This window comes from Bos taurus, chromosome 2 (genome assembly GCF_002263795.3).
Source record: "Bos taurus isolate L1 Dominette 01449 registration number 42190680 breed Hereford chromosome 2, ARS-UCD2.0, whole genome shotgun sequence".
NCBI lineage: Eukaryota > Metazoa > Chordata > Mammalia > Artiodactyla > Bovidae > Bos > Bos taurus.
In genome coordinates, this window is record NC_037329.1 from 36889965 (window position 1) to 36906555 (window position 16591).

At 36.5% G+C, this 16591-nt stretch overlaps 1 protein-coding gene across 26 annotated transcripts in view; it reads left to right on the forward strand.

Annotated features, from left to right (window-relative positions):
* BAZ2B (bromodomain adjacent to zinc finger domain 2B) overlaps nt 1–16591 on the forward strand; it is a 331716-nt gene that overhangs the window by 174607 nt on the left and 140518 nt on the right. For all 26 annotated transcript variants that reach the window (XM_059875504.1, XM_010801997.4, XM_005202456.5 and 23 more), the window contains one exon: nt 3491–3637. In XM_059875504.1, coding sequence (XP_059731487.1) covers nt 3493–3637 — 145 coding nt within the window. In that variant the 5' untranslated portion in view covers nt 3491–3492. The remainder of the gene's footprint in view (nt 1–3490; nt 3638–16591) is intronic.

Below are 16591 nucleotides of genomic sequence, written 5' to 3' on the forward strand. Positions count from 1 at the left end.
TAGACATTTAGGTTGTTTCCATGTCTTGCCTGTTGGTTTTGTGCTAGTATGAACATAGTGGTGCTTGTATCTTTTCAAAGTATAGTTTTGTCTGGATATACATCCAGGAGTGGGATTGCTGGAATCATATGGCAACTCTATTTTCAGTTGTATGAATAACCTCCATACTATTTTCCATAGTTCAGTTCAGTCCAGTCACTCAGTCATGTCCGACTCTTTGCGACCCCATGAATCGCAGCACGCCAGGCCTCCCTGTCCATCACCAACTCCTGGAGTTCACTCAGACTCACGTCCATCGAGTCAGTGATGCCATCCAGCCATCTCATCCTCTGTCGTCCCCTTCTCCTCCTGCCCCCAATCCCTCCCAGCATCACAGTCTTTTCCAATGAGTCAACTCTTCGCATGAAGTGGCCAAAGTACTGCAGTTTCAGCTTTAGCATCAGTCCTTCCAAAGAAATCCCTGGGCTGATCTCCTTCAGAATGGACTGGTTGGATCTCCTTGCAGTCCAAGGGACTCTCAAGAGTCTTCTCCAACACCACAGTTCAAAAGCATCAATTCTTCGGCGCTCAGCCTTCTTCACAGTCCAACTCTCACATCCATACATGACCACAGGAGAAACCATAGCCTTGACTAGATGAACCTTTGTTGGCAAAGTAATGTCTCTGCTTTTGAATATGCTATCTAGGTTGGTCATAACATTCCTTCCAAGGAGTAAGCATCTTTTAATTTCATGGCTGCAGTCACCATCTGCAGTGATTTTGGAGCCCAGAAAAATAAAGTCTGACACTGTTTCCATTGTTTGCCCATCTATTTCCCATGAAGTGATGGGACCGGATGCCATGATCTTCGTTTTCTGAATGTTGAGCTTTAAGCCAAATTTTTCACTCTCCTCTTTCACTTTCATCAAGAGGCTTTTGAGTTCCTCTTCACTTTCTGCAATAAGGGTGGTGTCATCTGCATATCTGAGGTTATTGATATTTCTCCCGGCAATCTTGATTCCAGCTTGTGTTTCTTCCAGTCCAGCGTTTCTCTTGATGTACTCTGCATATAAGTTAAATAAGGAGGGTGACAATATACAGCCTTGATGTACTCCTTTTCCTATTTGGAACCAGTCTGTTGTTCTATGTCCAGTTCTAACTGTTGCTTCCTGACCTGCATACAAATTTCTCAAGAGGCAGATCAGGTGGTCTGGTATTCCCATCTCTTTCAGAATTTTCCATAGAGGTTGCACTAATTTACATTTCCACCAATAATACTGTAAAGTTCCCTTTTATCAACATACTCTCTAGCATTTGTTATTTGCAGACTTTTAATGATGGCCATTCTGACTGGTGTGAGGTAGTACTTAATTGTAGTTTTGATATGCATCTCTCTAATAATTAGCAATGATGAGCATCTTTTCATATGTTGATTGGACAATAGTTTTAAATGAAATCAAATTCTTTTTCTTAGAAAATATGTAGTAATTATGTGAATCGCCTATAGAAGTCCATACAAAAATCTTTCTATGGTTAAATTATTTAAATAATAAAAGTTTACTCATGGTTGATATGTGAATAGTATTTTTTTTGTCTCTTCCTATATATGTGTACTCATTTAAACAACTGTGAACTTCATAGTTTCCTTGCTTAATTGTGATATTAGTATATACAGAGTATTAAAATGACCATAACCTATTCTAGATTTAAAAAAATTTTAAGATATAACTGACATATAACATTATATTAGTTTCAGGTGTACATATAATGATTCAATATTTGTATTAGTGTGAAATGAACACCATGGTAAGTTCAGTTAATATCCTTATCACACAGTTATAAGTATTTTTCCATGTGATGAGAACTTTTAAGATCTGTTTTCTTGCTGTTGTTCAGTCGCCCAAGTTGTGGCCAGTGCTTTTCAACCCCATGAACTGTAGCACTCCCCTTCCCTGTGCCTTACCATCTCCTGGAGTTTGCCCAAGTTCATTTCCATTGCATTGATGATGCCATCCGGCCATGTCATCAACTGATCCCCTCTTCTCCTTCTGCCCTCAATTTTTCCCAGCATCAGGGACTTTTCAATGAGTCAGCTGTTTGCATCTGGTGACCAAAATACTGGAGCTTTAGCTTCAGCATCAGTCCTTCCAATGAGTATTCAGAGTTGATTTCCCTAAGATTGACTGGTTTGACCTCTTTGCTGTCCAGGGGACTTTCAGGTGTCTTCTCCAACACCACAGTTCAAAGGCATTAATTCTTTGGCATTTTGCCCTCTTTATGGTCCAGCTCTCACAACCGTACGTGACCACTGGGAAGACCATAAACTTGACTATATGGACCTTTGTTGGTGGAGTGATGTCTCTGCTTTTCAACACACTGTCTAGGTTTGTCATAGCTTTCCTGCTGAGAAGCAGTCGCCTTCTGATTTCATGGCTGCCCACGCCATCCACAGTGATTTTAGAGCCCAAGAAGAGGAAATCTGTCATTGCTTCCACCTTTTCCCTTTCTGTTTGCCATCAAATAATGGGATCAGATGCCATGATCTACGTTTTTTTAAAATTGAGTTTTAAGCCAGCTCTTTCCCTTTCCTCCTTCACTCTCATCAAGAGGCTCTTTAGTTCCTCTTTGCTTTCTGCTATTAGAGTGGTATCATCTACATATCTGAGGTTGTTTCTCCTCTATTTTCTTAGCAACTTTCAAATGTACAATAAAATATTATTAAGAGTAGTCACTATACAGTCCATTACATCCTATCACATATTTGTTTTATAAGTTCTTAACTTTTGACTCCTTCATTCATTTCCATTCTAGATTTTAATATCAACATAAACTATTATAATAAGATCTATGTAAATAGTACCCAGATCAGCTAAGCAAGTTAATAAAAATGCTTATAAGTCAAGTCATTATAAATGGATCATATTAAAGCCATTTGGAGACCATAGTTCAAACTAGACTCTAGGATAAACTATAAAATGTATTTGTGTTTTTGGGAGGACTCACTGTACTGGAGATTACCTGATCAGATTCATGGATGCTTAAGACCTAGAAGTATGTTGCTATTTGGGTTTAGAATACAGGGTTACATTTCACTATAATTTGGTTGTATTTTCTTGGTTCATTAAGATAATAGGAGTATTATGCTGTAAGTGAAAAAATGATGAGGTGATTTAAGAAGAATGAAAAGTTAATATGCTTATTTTCCTAAGATTATGGCAACACATAGTTGTATGAAGTTACTGTATTCAAATGACTTATTTTTTTATATAAGAATACAAGTTTTTTAGATCTGTTATGCTTAGTATTAAGCTTACCTTATAAACTGGAATTTTAATTCACATTGTTTTTATTTACTGTATATTTTATCTTTCTGAAGAACATGTATTTCTAAACTTATTTTCGTATTTTAAAAAAGTATTCCTAGAAGTTTGACTTATTTTAAATATATTTAATTCTTTTGCATAATCCTACTATTTAACACTGAAAATTAACATTTGCCCTCTTCCCATAGACATGGAGTCTGGAGAACGGTTACCATCCTCTACAGCCTCCTCTGCTACACCGACTTCATCCTCGATCCCTTCTGTGGCTTCATCAGTTTCAAAAGGCGGCCTTTCCACGGGAGCTGCTTCACTTAGCTCTACAATCAACCCATGTGGTGAATACTCTTTATTAACTCTAGCGTGCCATCCTTTTACTAGTTTGCATTCAGAGTGTTTTCTTGAACTTTGAATAAAATGTTTTCTTTACCTCCTTTGGCCTGTTGAACAATTGCTAGGTTAAACTTCTAGTCTCTGTTTTTTCTGGATTTTATCAGCACACTGGAGTAGCACTGCTTATTCCATGTTTTCATAATTTTTAGAAGCTCTTTTTAAGAATTTCATTATAATATCTTACTGGGACCATTTTAATTAATAAATTAATACATGAAAAATCTTTTAAAACAATAGGCTCATGAGAGAGTACAGAAATACAAAAGAAACCTGGATGGTAAGATTAGGCCTCAGTGCCATGGACCTCTTTGTCCTAAATTTGCTTCCAGTATTTTAAATGACCTTCACCAAACCTCAGCTACCCTAATTCATAAGATACATACTAAAACGTATCATTTATTTGATGAAAAGTATTTTTAAAGTTTTAAATATTTTGAAAAATATTTAAAGATATTTGACAAGTTTTTTATAAACATGAGCAAAAGTTATATTGCTAAAGGAACTTTATTTCAGAATGAAAATGGCCTCAATTTTAGTTTTATGTAAAAGGTATTTTTTACCCTTCAACATCACTGTGTGCCCAAACACATTTGGATATTTAGTAGAATACATTCTCTTTTTTCTTTTTTAACCTAAAGTTGATCAACTCTTTCCTTTATCATTAGGAAGATTTTTAGTCTTATATATATAATTATCTTATAGATTATTTCATGTGTATAAGCATTAGAGCTTAATAATGTTTCACTTTTTCAAAATTAGTTTATAATTTTGGGTGAATAAAATACATCGATATGGAATGTTTGCTGACAGAATACCTTCGCAAATTGTCAAATATATATTTGTTGAATTATCTGATTTTTTCCAGTCTGTGGTATGACAAGGATTTTGTTTCATCATTTTATCAGAACAATTTTCCAACATCTTCTTAGTAATTGTAAAGTAACTAAAAGAATATACCATTACATTGAAAGCATAAATGAATAAAATTCCTGTTCTCCTGCACCCTGTACAATCTAGGTTATTTAGCAACTTCCACATTTCCCTTGTGTATAAAATGATGGCTATATGTAAAATAATGAATGCCTTTGATATGCTGTGTTCAAAAATAGTGATACCACAATTGGCATTTTACCTTAAGTTTCTTTGTCTAAATGATAACACACAGCTGTATTTTTGTAATTATTCTTTCATGTTTTTGTATAACTCTTCTCCTTTCCTTTGTTGTCAACTCCTTTCATTGTGTTCTTCCAATCTGCTATCTTACTTTGTATTTACTTGTGAATTAATATTTAAAATATATAATGTTTCTAGGGAAATGTCCTTTTTTCAGTGTTGAAAATTTCAGTCCTTGAGTGCAGAGCTTGAGTTTTCTGGACACTTTGCTATTAGCTATTTCTCATGTAGCTTTCTGAATTAGTGGCATTTGAATTGCTTACAATTCTGAGTCGTCACACATTGAATGCTGGTTTTTGGTAATGGTAGTTGGGAGTTGCAGAAAGGCAGAGTATGCTTAGTTATTGAATAACATTAGAAATTTCTTCATCTATAAAGGATGAGGAAATTTATCGTTTATTTGCCAGTAGTTTTTATGTGCAGATGCTGTCATTGAAAGAAACTGTAATTTATTTCTGTGTTTATTCTGGGATAGATCACTTATTAATCAACACAGTATAATTTTAGTACCTATGGCAGGAGTTTTTTTCACTTTCTAAGAAAAAATTTTTTTTCTATTTTTAACTTTCACAGTGTTGTGGTTTATGTGTAAAGTAGAGCCTTATAATGTATGGAAAATGCTCAGTTGTCCTACCTAATTCAGTTTATCAAATTTTCCTGTCTTCTCTTATCTGTTTGTTATTTTTGGCCTATTCAGTGTCTGATAATTCTCTCCTTTTAAAAGTAAAAGTATAAAGTGATAATGGACCTGCCTTCTTTATCTTAAACAATTTGAATTTCCTTCATTTTCTTGATGTATAGAGACAACAAAACAGAATTTTCATTTTTAAAATATCAATACCTCACCAGTTCTTTAATGGTCCCTTTGAGGACATTGTTGTTTTAAATGGTTATTTTAATTGGCCTTTCTCTGTCGTCTTCATTAATGATATGTCTATAGGAATTCCTGTTAGTTACAAAGAATTTAATTTTAACCTGCTTTCACAGTTTGAATAATCAACTAATTTCTTTTAAATCAACATCTTGTCAGGGTCTGGGATTATACATACCTATAAGTTAGCCTATTACTATTATGATGCTGGCAGAAGACTTGAGACTCCTTGGTCAGAGATCTTATGACTATGGCATAGCAAATAGTCACGTTGGCGTTGATTCCCCAGGTATCCCAAGTCCCACAGGGCAACACTGAGAGACTTAGTTGAATTTTACACATTTAGTGGATTTGTGTCACAGCTAAGGAATGGTTAGTTTAGCAACCTGCTGCTTTTGTCGTAAATAAAAGCACACACACTCTTTGTCTGGAAGGAAATGTCACCTCATCCATCAAGATTGCTTACTGCAGTCCTGAGAAACTGTCCAGTTTTAAAGAGTGGTCAAGACCTTACATTCTTGGCATGCCCAGCAACAACATGCAGGGACCATGAAGGACTGTCTCTCACAACACACCTTTAATTTTATTGCAGTAACTTGGATAGAAAATTACACTGCAACAAAGATTGATTAATCTAAGGCTATCTGCATATAGGGGTCTTGTTGGTCATATCAGAAGTTATATTTCAGTGATTAAACTATGCTATAGATCAGTGGATTTCAATCCATTTTTTGAGTTAGAACTCTTCAAACAAAGACTTGTAAAATATTGAATATATAAAACACGAAGCTGTTTAAACTTCACGCGTTAAAGCTGGAGTATGCCTGCTTTTAAAGTTAGTGACTGAGTTACACATGTATCTGAATTGCAGGCCTACCTCTTTAGAAGTGTGCCAAATCATGGTATAGTGAGGAAACTGCAAATTGATCAGTAAGGCCTCAGTGTAGGGTATTTGTCAGTGAATAGTAATGTTAACAATGATTAACATCAGATCAGATCAGATCAGTCGCTCAGTCGTGTCCGACTCTTGGAGACCCCGTGAATCGCAGCACGCCAGGCTTCCCTATCCATCACCAACTCCCAGAGTTCACTGAGACTCACATCCATCGAGTCGGTGATGCCATCCAGCCATCTCATCCTCTTTTGTCCCGTTCTCCTCTTGCCCCCAATCCCTCCCAGCATCAGAGTCTTTTCCAATGAGTCAACTCTTCGCATGAGGTGGCCAAAGTACTGCAGTTTCAGCTTCAGCATCATTCCTTCCAAAGAAATCCCAGGGCTAATCTCCTTCAGAATGGACTGGTTGGATCTCCTTGCAGTCCAAGGGACTCTCAAGAGCCTTCTCCAACACCACAGTTCAAAAGCATCAATTCTTTGGTACTCAGCTTTCTTTACAGTCCAACTCTCACATCCATACATGACCACAGGAAAAACCATAGCCTTGACTAGACGGACCTTTGTTGGCAAAGTAATGTCTCTGCTTTTGAATATGCTATCTAGGTTGCTCATAACTTTCCTTCCAAGGAGTAAGCGTCTTTTAATTTCATGGCTGCAGTAACCATATGCAGTGATTTTGGAGCCCCAAAAAATAAAGTCTGCCACTGTTTCCACTGTTTCCCCATCTATTTCCCATGAAGTGATGGGACCGGATGCCATGATCTTCGTTTTCTGAATGTTGAGCTTTAAGCCAACTTTTTCACTCTCCACTTTCACTTTCATCAAGAGGCTTTTGAGTTCCTCTTCACTTTCTGCAATAAGGGTGGTATCATCTGCATATCTGAGATAATTGGTATTTCTCCCGGCAATCTTGATTCCAGCTTGTGTTTCTTCCAGTCCAGCGTTTCTCTTGATGTACTCTGCATATAAGTTAAATAAACAGGGTGACAATATACAGCCTTGATGTACTCCTTTTCCTATTTGGAACCAGTCTGTTGTTCCATGTCCAGTTCTAACTGTTGCTTCTTGACCTGCATACAGATTTCTCAAGAGGCAGATCAGGTGGTCTGGTATTCCCATCTCTTTCAGAATTTTCCACAGTTTATTGTGATCCACACAGGCAAAGGCTTTGGCATAGTCAATAAAGCAGAAATAGATGCTTTTCTGGAACTCTCTTGCTTTGTCAATGATCCAGCAGATGTTGGCAATTTGATCTCTGGTTCCTCTGCCTTTTCTAAAACCAGCTTGAACATCAGGAAGTTCACGGTTCACATATTTTGAAGCCTGGCTTGGAGAATTTTGAGCATTACTTTACTAGCGTTGAGATGAGTGCAATTGTGTGGTAGTTTGAGCATTCTTTGGCATTGCCTTTCTTTGGGATTGGAATGAAAACTGACCTTTTCCAGTCCTGTGGCCACTGCTGAGTTTTCCAAATTTGCTGGCATATTGAGTGCAGCACTTTCACAGCATCATCTTTCAGAATTTGGAATAGCTCAACTGGAATTCCATTACCTCCACTAGCTTTGTTCGTAGTGATACTTTCTAAGGCCCACTTGACTTCATATTCCAGGATGTCTGGCTCTAGGTCAGTGATCACACCATCGTGATTATCTTGGTCGTGAAGCTCTTTTTTGTACAGTTCTTCTGTGTATTCTTGCCATCTCTTCTTAATATCTTCTGCTTCTGTTAGGTCCATACCATTTCTGTCCTTTATCGAGTCCATCTTTGCATGAAATGTTCCTTTGGTATCTCTGATTTTCTTGAAGAGCTCTCTAGTCTTTCCCATTCTGTTGTTTTCCTCTGTTTCTTTGCATTGATCGCTGAAGAAGACTTTCTTATCTCTTCTTAACAGCAATTAACTATGAGCAGTAACACAGGTCAAATAAATATACTAGTCTTTAGGTAATAGTTATGAGGTGGGCAGTACCATCACAGACCTGCTCCTAATTTTATTAAATATATCCTCTCCTCTGACCTATGGGAGTTTCATGCTCAATATCTGTATTATGGCTGTTAGAAGGCTGATCCACCTACGGTACTGTTTTCCAGGAAGGAAGAGGATGGAGTAGAAGAGGGGAAAAGTTATATGTCTGATTACTTCAACTTCTTTTAAAGAGCTTTCCCCGAAACCCATCCAGAGATTTCCACTTAACATCTCTTTTGTCAGAATTATATGAATGGTAATCTCAGCTTGCCAGAAGACTAGGAAAATTAGTTTTTAGCTGAGCATATTGCCATCCTGAAGAAAACAGAGGGCATTAGTAAGGAATAGGGAGAGAACGGATAGCCACTATCTGCTATGGTTAAGTGGAACAGAGGGACAGGAGGTCAAGCTGGGGAGTTGGTTAAGGTCAGATTATTTAGAACTTCACACACCATGCTTAAGAGTTTAGACAGAAGAATATATTGACTAAAAGCAGACTTTGCGATTGAAAGGCCCTGAAATTGAGTCTTGGCTTATCCACTTATTAGCTATGTGAATTTGGATAAATTACTCACCCATTCCTAAACTTCAGTTACCTCAAATAAAAAATAAATATGCTATCCATTTTATAAGGATAGATGAGATCTTAGAGTAGGGGCCTAGTAAACTATAACCTTTATTTTTATTCATAGTTGATTAAGTAGAAGAATTTTAATGCTTTGAAAATGATAGCTCTAGCAGCATATAGAGCATCAGGATGGTCTGAGGCAAAGATCATTAGAAAGTGCTTAATTTATCTGAGTGAGAAATAATAAGGGGCTTCCCTGGTGGCTCAGAGGGTAAAGTGTCTGCCTGCAATGTGGGAGACCCAGGTTCGATTCCTGGGGTGGGAAGATCCCGGAATTATTGGAGTTAGAGAAAGAAACAAGATTCCAGAGATAAACTGTAAGCAGATTGTTACGGGATATAATGACTGGATTTGGGCAAAGTAGTGTTTGAGCAGGGGAGAGTGAAGCCCTGGCATTACTTGGATAACTGGGAGAAGAGTGCAGTCTGTGTGCTGTACAGTACGTTCTCATTCCTTACCTGTTTCATGCATAGTCATGTATATATGTCAATCCCAGTCTCTCAATTCATCCCACCCCCCTTCTCCTCTTGGTATCTGTACGTTGGCTCTTAACTGCCACAATAATAAATACTTACCAATTCCTTTATAAAAATTACAGAAAGACTTTTCAAGGATGCCAATCCTCCTATACAGTATCATTAATTTATCTCTATTTATTATCATATCCATTAGTATAAAAGTCTGCACTTGGTATCTCCTGTCGTAAAAAGAAATACATATCAAAAACTCTTCCTTCTTTCACCCAAACACTCTTCTGGCTGTGACTCTCTTTTCTGCCTCCCTTTATAACCAAACTTCTCAAAATATATGGCTGTATGTGCTTTCCCCTTTTCCTCATCTTTTATGTGTATGTCAATCCACAGCAATGCCATTTTTCTGTCCTCATCTCACTAAACCCTTGGGAAGAATTGACACAATTGACCAGTCTTTGCTTCTTGAAAACCTTTTTTAGGGAAGAATTTGTATCAAACTGATAGCATTTCTTCCCTAAAAGTTTGGTAAAATCCACTCTGAAGTCATCTAGGCTTGGAAGATTGGTATTTTTTGTTTGGTTTAATGTTGAGTGTGTGTGCTCGGTTGGTCAGTCACGTAGGACTCTTTGCAACTCCATGGACTGTAGCCCGCCAGACCCCTCTGTCCATGTGATTTTTCCAGGCAAGAATATGAGAATGGGTTGCCATGTTCTCTTCTAGGGAATCTTCCCACCCTGAGGATTGAACCTGTCTCCTGCATCTCCTGCATTTGCAGGTATATTCTTTACCACTGAGCTACCTGGAAAGCCCAGTGTTGTTATCGGAAGATATTAAATCAGGAGTTCAACTTTTTTTTTGGCCGAACTGTACAACTTGTGGATTTTTTTTTTTTTGGTTCAACCAAGAGTTGAACCCTGACCCTCAGCAGTGAGAGCATAGAGCCCTAACTCCTGGACCACCAGGGAATTTCTAGGAGTTCACCTTTAAAAATAGAAGTATAAAACTATTCAGATTTACCATTTTCTTTGTGGGTGACCTTCGGTAGTTGATGTCTTTCACATTTTGCCCATATCATCTAAGTTGTATTATAAGTGCAGAGTTGTTCCAAATAGTACCTTATCCTTGACTCTGTAGAATTTGTAGTGATATCTTCTCTTTTATTATTGATACTAATGATTTGTGCCTTTTTTCCTTTAGAGCTTTATCAACTTTATCAACCATTTTGACACTAGATTTTGGTTTCATTGATTTTTTTTTCAATATTATTTTTTATGTTTCATTGATTTTTTACCTTTATTATTTCCTTGTTTTCAAATGTGTGTGATTTCCTCCTTTTTTCTTCTAATTTCTTAAAGGGAAAACTTAGATTATTTATGTTAGACTTTTCTCATTTTCTCATATATGCACTTAATGCTAAAACTTTCCCTTTCCAACTATAGCTGCATCCCTCAAATTTTGATATATTTTCATTTCATTATCATTCTAGTGAAATTATTTTCTATTTTCCTAAGTGAATTCTTCTTTCACTGATGTTTAAAAGTCAGTAATTTGACATTTACAGTTTTAAAGTGATGTCCATTTTAGTTTTATTGTGGTTAAAAAACGTACTAATGATAATCTGTGCTCTGTGTTTTGGCTTCCCATGCCACTTTTTCAGACTGGCCCTGGTGGGTCTCTTCTGTGCCTGTGAGAATTGTTGGGTCAGCCATGTACTTGGCAGAGATACATCTCTTTCTCTTTGTGGTTTCCTTGCTTGTAAAATTAGCCCGTGATATCCAGCTGCTCTGCCAGCTTTGGACTCTGCTCTCTGACACCTCAGGCTTTCTGCTGTCTAAGCTAATCATGGTGAAGGTATGCACTCAATTAAGAAATACATCAAACTGAACATATCTGCTGTGTGGAGCTTCTTTCTCTACATCTTCTGCTTGCTATTTTGTGGTGCCCGGTACACAGTACTTGTAGTTAGACATTTGGAAAGTTTAAGTTCTGAATTTGAGTCTCATTCTTTCTGTGGTTTGATCATTGCCAGGATTTCCCCTTTAAATTTCCTGATTTCCCGATGTTTTCTTAGCCTGGAGTCTGACCTCTGGCACCTTTAGTTGACAAGCCTGTTGTTTCATTTTCCACTGTTTTCTGTAGTTAAAGCTGTGAAGTTTAGACAGCATTATGGGATCAGAAAGCCACAAAGTCATACTTCTTACCCTTTCTTTTTACCATTTTTTCCAGATTAAAATTTCTCCTAGCTTTTCTCTGCTTTTCAGTATCTTATTTTTGTTGTTTTCAATCAAATTTTTGTAATCATTTTCTGTGGATGATTTATGTGACCACTTTACTATTACTCCCTCATTACCTGAAGTTATCACCCCCAAAATGAATCACTTTCTTTTTCAAAAAAATTAGACTCCTGGGATGGCATATGTGACACAATCTAGCTAATCCAAACATCATATTTCCCATATAATGATGGTTAAGTGATTGGTTAAGCAAGGCAAGTGAGACTAATCAAAGGGAAAGAAATTCCACTGTAGGATTTTTATTGGTACTTGTGAGGAAGTATAACTTTTTGTCCCATAAACCTAAAAGGAAGGGCCTATCTGAGTAAATAGAGCCAAGAGAGGAAAGAGGAATTAAATCCTAGTAAACTTTCAACCAGTCTTCTTTATCTAAAGCATCTTCCAAATGCTTTTATGTTTGTGAATTAATACATTTACCTTTTCACTTAGGCATTTTGAGTTGATTGTTTTGTACTTTTCAATTTGTTAATAACTGATACATTCTCCACCATCTAATCCCAACTTAAAGTCTCAAACATGTTCTCCCTTTGTCTTAGAAGAACTGTACAAGGTCTCAAACATGTTCTCTTTGTCTTAGAGGAATTACATAAGCTGATTCTCATGGCTTTGTCTCAGGTTAAATATCCTGAAACATTAATTAGTTCATAGTGTCTGGGTAATTTCTGTTATCTGTTTTTACACCTAATTTCCTTCATAGTACTCTTCGTAATTTATAATCCTAGATTTGGTGTTGATTTACTTGTTTGTCCCTTCTACCTTTAAAGGGCAGGGACCACACAGTGTTCTTTTGTCAGTGTGCATCCAGTCAGTGCCAGGCACAAAATATGTGCTTAAGAAACAATTGTTGAAGAAAGAGAGGGAAGGAGAGATGAAATTGCAGAAATAGGATTTGTAAATTACATGATAAATTTACTCTAATGTTTTCTAGGCTATATTATGCTCTACTCAGATCAGGAAGATCCCCTGGAGAAAGAAATGGCAACTCACTCCAGTATTCTTGCCTGCAGAATCCCCATGGACAGAGGAGCCTGGTGGGCTACAGTCCATGGGGTTGCAAACAGTCAGACACAGCTGAGCGACTCAGCAGCAGCAGCAGCATGCTCTACTCTGATGATACCAAATAACTGCAGATTTTAGTTGGAGATGGGCATTATAAGCCTCAGGGTAAAGAATCTAAAAGATGAGTTGACCTTACTGAAGAGGCATTGAATAAATAAAGTTGTTAATTAAAAATTCTTATTTAAAAGATGGAACTTATGTTTACTGTCAGTAGAGAACTGTCAAGAGAATGAGATAGGCCTGTTCTTGAGGGTTTGGGGATTAAGCCAGATTTTCATTTCAGTCTCTGAGTACTTATATGAACTATTATAACAATTTTCTTTTTTAGTTGTCTATATTCTAGACATCTGTAAGTCACAAATAAAGACCCTGGAATGTTCACTATCTAGCTTTTTTTTTTCCCTCTCAGTAGATTTATTTAATGAAGAGTTTGATCACAAGGCACCAGGTATTTTTGAAATATATTTTACATCACTTTTATGGATAGAACTTGGAGTTTTAATTAGAATTTTAGCAGTAAATTAGTAAAGAAAGGCCATACTTTCCAATCAATTAGGTAATTTTAAAAATGAACCCAAGGTTATGGATATAATTGTTTCTTTCCTCTCAAAAAAGATATATTGGAATCCTAATCCCCTGTTCTTCAGCATGTGACATCTTTGGAAATTGGGTCCTTAAGTGAGTGAGTGAAAGTCGCTCAGTCGTGTCCAACTCTTTGTGACCCCATGGACTGTAGCCCACCAGGCTCTCTCTGTCCATGGGATTCTCTAGGCAAGAATACTGGAGTGGGTTGCTATTCCCTTCTCCAGGAGATCTTCCCCAACCAGAAATTGAACCCAGCTCTCCTGTTTTATCTTCTTTTAGTTTTGCTTCCTTTTGGTCTTTACCCTACTGGGGTCTTTGGGAACTGTGCATATGTGTAACAGCATCTACCATACCTCTTCATTTTAAACACTTAAGGAAAACACTTAAGGAGACCTGAGGCTCTCACAGAGAAATAAATTAGAGCTGCTGTTTCTTTTAGCTTTGCTTTCCCATTCTTTATTATTATTATTATTTTAATTGAGGTATACTTTATTCATGATATTAGTTTCATGTGTACAAAATAATGATCAAAATTTATATAGGTTATATTCTATTTAAAGTTGTTAGAAAATATTGACTATATTCCCAATACAACATACTATTGAATTTTTTTTCTTTTTATTATTATTATTTATTTTTTTTTTTTACTTTACAATATTGTATTGGTTTTGCCATACATCAACATGCATCCGCCACGGGTGTACACGTGTTCCCCATCCTGAAGCCCCCTCCCACTTCCCTCCCCATACCATCCCTCTGGGTCATCCCAGTGCACCATCCCCAAGCTTCCTGTATCCTGCATCAAACCTGGCGATTCATTTCTTATATGATATTATACATGTTTTAATGCCATTCTCCCAAATCATCCCCCCCCACCCTCTCCCACAGAGTCCAAAAGACTGTTCTATACATCTGTGTCTCTTTTGCTGTCTCGCATACAGGGTTGTCGTTACCATCTTTCTAAATTCCATATATATGCGTTAGTATACTGTTTGGTGTTTTTCTTTCTGGCTTACTATTATTATTATTTTTTAATGTAATCTCTCCTTTTATCAACCTTCATCATTTCATACTGTAAGAAAGTAAAATCACTAAAGGCAAATAACCTTATGAATCCGCTGAGCGTGAAGAGAAAAGGCCATGGTATAGATGAATGCATTAGGAGGGAGACATCTAACTCTAGGGGTTTACAGTTGTCAAAAACTCAGGCTTTGTTGTACAATTAGTATCATTATGTGTTACACAATGACTGGGTCCTGATTGCTTGCAGTGACACAAGCATAATAAGCAATCTTTCAAAATCAAGTATAAATATAACAAGAAAAAAAGCAATATTGAAAAATTCAGAAATGTCCAACTATTGCTATTTCTTGAGTGAAACGCTATTGATCAGTAGTTGGGTTCCCCAACAAAATGTGAAAACAAGAGAATTTTAGAAAGCAGCAATTTTAAAGAAATGAAAGCTAGGCAAAATGCATTGCAGTCCTTCATTATATAGTTCATAAGTATGAAAAAAAAAGAATTGTAGGCTGTTAATTAATTCATAATTCTGGAGAATATTTTTCCATGCCGTGAATCTGTAACAGTAACTGTTACACAGTCTGTCTCCCTTGCTCTCTTTATGAGAGACCCTTACCACCAAGTCTTCCTTGGATAGTCTCTGTGTCACCATTCACTTCCAGTTGCTTCACAAGCTACTCTTAACCCACCCCTGGAAACTATGTATAAAATTATTTAATGTGTGCTGATGATATGAGCATGTACACATCTAACCTATATATATTTAACCAAGATAGTCCTTTAAACCATGATCATATGAGAAAGTGCCCTTACATCAATACTACAGACAACTGTTTTTCTCACGAACTATGGAATATTCTGGGACAAATTCAGGTCTTCCCAGAAATATGCAAAATTCAGTGCAAAAGAGTAACAGTCAAGTGTTCATTAAGCCAGCAGAACAAACACCTTGTTTTCAAAATATTAACTCCACCTTAGTTTCAAGTGCATCAGTGCCCTAAACCAAAATCACTGGTGTCTTTATTAACGGGGAAGGTTAGACATAGATGTGTACAGAAAGAAGCCCATCTGGAGACATAGGAAATATGCCTGAGGTTTCCAAAGTTAGAGAATAATGAAACATATTCTTCATTAGCATCTTCAGGGCATGGCCTTGCGCACACCTTGCTTTTGGAATTTTGTAGCCTCCAGAACTGAGACAATAAATATCTGTTGTTCTAAGCCACTCAGTTTGTGGGCACTTTGTTATGGCTGCTGTAGCAAATTAATATATGACCTCTATTGAATGCACTACTTTTTTGATGATTAGCTGTACTTTGCTGGTTGTATACTAGAAGCTGATTTTGCAATGCTGTAAAATATACTTCTAGTTTAAAGGACTAGAGACAGGAGTTTAAAGACATGTAGCAATGAAATTGCTATTTTTCATTAATGTAGCAATGAAAGAAATGTGTTTTTCAAGGCTGCTTTTAGTAATTTTTGTTTATTATGGGAAAACTGACTTATTTATTGATGCATAAGTAAAATAAGATTTTAGAATTAAGCTTGTTTTCACATTTTTTATAATTTATTATAAAAATAAAGTACATCTATATTTGAATATAGGAATATATAAATATAGTATAATTTTAGTGTTTTAATTTGTGAACTTTAAATTCTTTCATTAGATCTAAAAAAAAATACTTTTTTTCCAGAGGAGCAGCTACTCCTGTCTTTTAAGAATAGTTATTTGCCTGGGGACTGATACATCATTGAGTGAACTGAATCAAAAGCTTGTTCACCAGGTTCAGTGTTATATAAAGTAGTAGCTTTTGTTCCCAAGGCTACCTAGACATTTAATGATTTTTTTTTCTAATAAAAAGACTGTTTGAAAGGAAATTAGTAACTTTATATTGAATCCTGGCAGATACCAACTTAACCAAGTAGTCAAAGTTAATGT